Source organism: Myotis brandtii, unplaced genomic scaffold (genome assembly GCF_000412655.1).
Source record: "Myotis brandtii unplaced genomic scaffold, ASM41265v1 scaffold231, whole genome shotgun sequence".
NCBI lineage: Eukaryota > Metazoa > Chordata > Mammalia > Chiroptera > Vespertilionidae > Myotis > Myotis brandtii.
Window position 1 is genome coordinate 1,678,459 of NW_005358689.1, and position 6,453 is coordinate 1,684,911.

Sequence of the window (6,453 nt, forward strand, 5' to 3'; positions counted from 1 at the left end):
GGGGGTGGGGGCAGGTGGCAGGGCGGTCACTCCAGCGTAATCAGGAGTGGCCTCTGGCACTGGAGCTGAGATGCCTGTGGCGTGGGATGGAGGCGGTGCCGGAGGAGGCTGGCCACTGGCCCCGGCGGGAGGTGGCGCTGGACAGAGGTGGAAAGCAGCGGCGAAAGACAGGATAAAAAAAGGAGAGAGAAAAAGGGAGGTAGTAAAGCCACAACACCAGCACTCAGACACAGCGTATCAAAGTCGACTACAGTTAGTACAGAGCATCGGGGGGCCGTGTGCGACTCCCGCCCCAGAATACTTTCGCTTGTACGCACATCCTGACACCCAGAAGAGGATGAATCCCGTGTCCTTTCCGTCGAATGAGTAGACCGATGAACTGGGTAAGCCCACCCTTTACAAGGGAAACACAGCACCTGCCTTCTTCATCGTGCGACTCCCGCCCCAGAATGCTCTCGCTCATAAGGGCATCCTGACACCCAGAAGAGGATGAATCACATGTCCTTTCCATCGAATGAGTAGACCGATGAACGGGCTAGCCTACCCTTTACAAGGGAAACACAGCACCTGCCTTCTTCATTTTCCTTCCTTGGTCCTCCAAAAGCACATTAAGATTATACGATGAAGGACCACAAACAGATCAGTAAGTTCAACTGTTTTTTTGTTTTGTTTCTTTTTAAACACCAAACAGCCAAACTGGCCAATGTTTATTGTAAAGGGCTGGGAACCCCCCTAACCAATGCTTATTTGTGGGAAAGTTTTGTTCCATCGGCTATCTATCACCCCAGAAAATAATTGGGCAGGTGAAGGCAGATAATGAACTCAAACAACAAACCCGTATTTTCTCCAACCCACCCTGCGACTTCCCCTAGAGGCCATGCGGAATAAAAACGAATTATTAAATCCCACAATAAATGTTCATTTTCATGAATGGAACCAGGCCTCAACCTTTCAGTCCTATCTTCACCGGTGGGTCTTTCAACGAATGCCATCCTTTAGTCATTTCCACAGCATTCAAAAAAAAAAAATATTCTGAAATAACTAGCCCGTTTGAGAGAGGACTGTTTTTCGCCTACCGCTTTTAAATTCCTCCTCCGGAGCCTTTAGGAATATAATCTTGCCGAACGGCACTATCGTCCTAAGGCGTTCGAGACCATTTAAAGCAACCTCGAGAGGGAACTACAAGCCCAAGTCCCTCCACTATCAAAAAAAGTTCATAAAAAACACTTCTACTTTAGAGCCAACGTAGAGGGAGTTGGAAGAAGAAGAATGCCAGAGTACAAACTCCCAAGAGCTTTCTTTACGTCGCCAAGCAAAAAAGCAACAGAGAGGAATAAAAAGAAAATGTGCAAGTAGCAACTGTGCGTGTTTCCTAATTCCCCATCATATGGCTTCATCCCGGGCATCTCAAGCATCAAATACTCCATTTGCACCAAAGATCTCCCATCGTCCAAGCTCAGATACCAAGAACAAGGAGCAGCGTGTCCACGTCTTACCAGTGGCTGGTATTCTCCGCTCGCGTTCCCATTCCAGCTGTTCCCTTTCCAGCTGCTCCTGGCGCTCCCGCTCTTGTCTCTCGCGGTCCAGTCTCTCCAGCCGCTCCCGCTCCTGCCTCTCCCGCTCCAGGCGGTCCTGCCGCTCGCGCTCGCGTTCCTGTCTCTCTCTCTCCAGCTGCTCCTGCTCCTGGCGCTCTCTCTCCAGCCTCTCCCTCTCGGACCTCTCCCTCTCCAGCCGCTCCCTCTCCATCCTTTCTCTCTCCAGCCTTTCCCGCTCCAGCTCCTTCTGCCGCTGCTGCTCTTGAAGTTGCCTGAAATTAAAAAAAAAAAAAATTATAACAGGCATCATGGCGACTCATGAAAAACCTGTTTCTTGCCCTAACCGGTTTGGCTCAGTGGATAGAGCGTCGGCCTGCAGACTGAAGGTCCCAGGTTCGATTCCGGTCAAGGGCATGTACCTTGGTTGCGGGCACATCCCCAGTAGGGGGTGTGCAGGAGGCAGCTGATCGATGTTTCTCTCTCATCGATGTTTCTAACTCTCTAGCCCTCTCCCTTCCTCTCTGTAAAAAAATCAATAAAATATATTTTTAAAAAAACAAAACAAAACCTGTTTCTTTTGCAATGAACCTGTGTGCACCTCATTTCTGATTCAAATACAAAGTGATGGAGTGCGTGCAATCAATACCCCCCCCCCACCTGATAGGGGCCCCTTTGGATAGAGGTGACCTATCAGTCTCATATAAATGAAAACAATTTCTCTTGGTAGGATCACTCATGGCTGACCGCTTCAGCACGTTATGCTAATATCTCACTTTATTCTGTACTTGTCATGAACAAAGTGTTGCAGATCAATGTATTTTCCAAATAACGCATCCACTTTCATCACCAAGGAGTTATTTTAATCCCTCAAAGAGAAAAAAAATTTCTGGATTTTAATTTCCTTCCCTAAAGCATGACACAAAATCTTCACTGCACAAGTAAAACAAAATTTCAGAAAATGCAATGGCCGGTCTTAAGGATAGCTCGATGAAAGTTTCCTCAGTGAAAAAAAAAGAGGAGGGGGGAAGCCCCATAGTGAAGTAAGAAGAAAAAAAGTTTAAGTTATCTGAAGTCTCAGATCCAGAGGGAACTATAATTAACATTTTGGCATTCATCCTTCCAGACTCTTCCTTATATAAAACGATAAACTTTAAAAAAGCAAATAAAATGGAATACTGACCTACCATTCTGAAATGTTTTCCTCTCTCCCCTTTGATATATTGTAAAAGGTATCCTAAGGCACTAAGTACAGTTTTGCATCTGTATTTTTTGTGACTGTGTAGTATCCCACTGTTTACCTGACCATAATTTAAGCAGCCTATAGTAGGATAGGTTAGCCCCGTGGTCGGCAAACTGCGGCTCGCGAGCCACACGCGGCTCTTTGGCCCCTTGAGTGTGGCTCTTCCTAAGCCTTCGGAGTACCCTAATTAAGTTAATAACAATGTACCTACGTATATAGTTTCAGTTTAAAAAATTTGGCTCTCAAAAGAAATTTCAATCGTTGTACTGTTGGTATTTGGCTCTGTTGACTAACGAGTTTGCCGACCACTGGGTTAGCCTGATACCGTTACTACCAACTGCAATAAAGGTTTTATCATCATTCCCCTTTGAAGCCTTTTCCACCTGCATCTTAAGCATCCCTACTGACACGCATTTGCTGGGTGAAAAGATACAAGCTTCGTTTTGTCCTAGGGCTTTTAATTTTCATGGAGAAAATCCAGTCGTATTAGGCCTTTCCGTGACCTGCCCTGGGGACCCTTCTTAGGCGTTCCCTTTCGCACCAGCACTTTCTTTTACTACTTCCACAATGAAGCCCTTAGTTCATCTGAAATTCATCTTGGGTTTGAGATGTGAAGTGGGGCTCTACCCCATACACCACTTACTGAACAGTGGCGAGCCCTGATTTAAGATGCCACCTTTCTATGTTGACTATTTCTGAACTTTCAGCGTGTTTTGGTTCATAGGTGTGTTTGTCTAGTGTGGGTACCAGGATCTTGATGCTTTGGTGTCTGATATAGACCTTATTTAGTAACTAGTAAAGTGCATCCATCCTTACTACTCTTCTTATATTAAAAACCTACAGAGGCCTACTGTGTGTGGCCCTAAAACACACGGCTTGCTGCTTACCTCCCACACACGTACGTCAAAGAGCAAATCAAATGTCCCCAAGTCCCCACCTGGACCTCAACGACATTCCTGCTTATAAAAGGTAACTCTCCAAAAAAATAAAAAATCAGCTTCATCTTACACATGTTATATTTATTTCACAGCATCCTGGGCTCCCGCCTTCCCACCCATTTCCCACACCTCGGAGACAATGACTGTCAGCTCTTCGGATGTTTCTTATGTTTTAACTTTAGATAATAACTACTGCAGTGGTTCTCAACCTTCCTAATGCCGCGACCCTTTAATACAGTTCCTCATGTTGTGGTGCCCCCCAACCATAAAATTATTTTCGTTGCTACTTCATAACTGTAATGTTGCTACTGTTATGAATCGTCATGTAAATATCTGATATGCAGGATGTATTTTCATTGTTACAAATTGAACATAATTAAAGCATCGTGATAAATCACAAAAACAATATGTAATTATATATTGAATATGTGTTTTCCGATGGTCTTAGGCGACCCCTGTGAAAGGGTCATTCGACCCCCAAAGTGTTCGCGACCCACAGGTTGAGAACCGCTGGTCTACTGGCTTTCTAATAAGAAGACACCTTCTCCAATTCCCTCGCCAGACACAAGCCTCTTCCCCAATCCAGAGGAGAGGGGAAAATGCTGATTTCTGCTGGTTAAATCAATACGCAGTGTTATTCGCATGTATGATAATGTGGTCACTGCTCACAGTTGAACCATACAGCATTCTAAGACTACAGCTCATTTCTTACTATACGTGAAGGGTTGCTTCTCTAAGCAATACAATGCTTTTAACACCAAGAGCTGAAGGCCAGGTAGGAGTGAAGTGAATTTCAAAGAATTACTAAATGATGGTATTGACAATTAAGGGTGCCCTAACTTGAGAAGATTGGTCCGTATGTCATAATAGTCCCCAAAGAGGCGTCCATACATGGAAAGACATGTACAGAGCCCTGGCCAATGAGATTAATAGCCTTCGCATGTATTCAAACACCTACTTCGTGTATGTTGACTCCAAGACTGATTTTTTTTTAAAAAAAGCGAGCAAAACATAAATACCAACAATTAAAACTGCATTTCCTTCAGCCTTCCCTGTCACAAAGAATGTTAGGGAAGTAAAGAGCGCTTTACATTTTGACATAATGAAGGAGGAGGGCAGACTAGGAAGAATGTTCTGGGTTGATAACATTCAATAACGCTCCGATATTACTGACATTTGTCAGAAAATAAAACCGAATAAACGTGGTTTTCTTTCAATATGTAATGTGGGCCTTTCACATCTCTATTTGTATACAAATGAAAAAGGATCAATATAAACAAGACAGTTACGTTTTGGTATTAGAAAGCTGCCGAGACAAGGGACAAGGGACCATACTTACAAGAGCAGGCGGTCAACTTTCGGTCCATCCTGCCTCTGGAGGCTGAACTGGGACCTGTACACTTTCATGGCTCCGACTCCCTGCGTCTGCTCTGAGTTACTGCTCCCCCTTTTATAACGTTCAGAGAGTCGGGGTGACTGGGGAGCTATTTATAGGCATGAGCTCAATGAAGTTCTACGTGGAGACTGACACAGGACTGACTCACGTTTCTCAGAATATGTCTTTTCATCACACTCAGCCGAGGACGCCAAATATTAATGAGTAGGAATCAAAAACGGATATTCAAAATCAGGGGTGGGCAACCCCTGGCACGCCAGTAACTTTTGCTGGCACACGAAACCCTCTCTTATAATCTTCCATTTACAATGGTGAATCTTTGTTCTCAGTGATGAATTTTGTTAAGTCTCGTAATAGGAGTAGCCTGATGGATGAAAGTAGTAGCTCGTGCATATCTCTGAAGGTCACGAAATACAAACCTGATGTACAATCGCTGTCATCAGTGATGCAGCAGCAAAAGTCCCACTGATAATATCAAACGGAGTCATAAAGTTTTCTGTCGGACCATCAGTGTACATGTATACATTAAAAAATAAATGTATTTTTCATCATCATAGACTGTGTTTTTGTCGCTCGAATGAATTTTATTATTTCTTCAAGGTTCTTCACATACGTCCACCTTAAGAGATATCAAGTAGGCGTAACATGTTCTCAAAAAATTAGGGTTGGCACGCAGAAGAATTTTGAGTCAGAGATTTCGCTGGTTTTGACACGCACTCACAAAAAGGTTGCCCACCCCTGTTCGAAATCATATGCATAGGAATAGAAAACTAAACTACATGATCGTAGTGTTACGATTATAAAGGTATTTATTAGACTAGTAAGATTTACCATCTATAGTAAACATTCACTTTGTCAACTCAGTGTCACGCTTATTCAAAAAAAAAATTAAAGTTATAAAATGCACACACAGCTTAAAAAGCCAAATCATACTATAAAACAGGAATCCTGTTCCCCACCTTCGCTTCGGATTTTGCTCCCAGAAGCAACTGCTTTCAACACTTACTGGTATTCATCTCATGCTTCTAAGTACAGTAACTTGTTTAACAACTAATACTTCTTCGTTTTTCAGACTTAGGTGTTACGTACTGACTTTCTCCTGCACAAATGGTTTAATTCCTACAGCCATGAAACCCCCCCACCGCTCCCTTCCTCACCCTCCCCACGAATCCTAACACCACTTTGAGTACATCCACAAGATCCACTTACATGACTCCCGGCTGACCCCACAGGCTTGTAGACAATGTTTTCTTTCTTTTTTTTTTAAATTAAATATATTTTATTGATTTTTCACAGAGAGAAAGAGAGAGGGATAGAGAGTTAGAAACATCGTTGAGAGAGAAA

At 43.5% G+C, this 6,453-nt stretch overlaps 1 protein-coding gene across 2 annotated transcripts in view; it reads right to left on the minus strand.

The window, feature by feature from the left end:
* The window catches only part of ENAH (enabled homolog (Drosophila)), a 58,891-nt gene that overhangs the window by 21,121 nt on the left and 31,317 nt on the right, over nucleotides 1-6,453 (minus strand). For both annotated transcript variants that reach the window (XM_014539962.1, XM_014539961.1), the window contains exon 4: nucleotides 1,497-1,807. In XM_014539962.1, coding sequence (XP_014395448.1) covers nucleotides 1,497-1,807 — 311 coding nt within the window. The remainder of the gene's footprint in view (nucleotides 1-1,496; nucleotides 1,808-6,453) is intronic.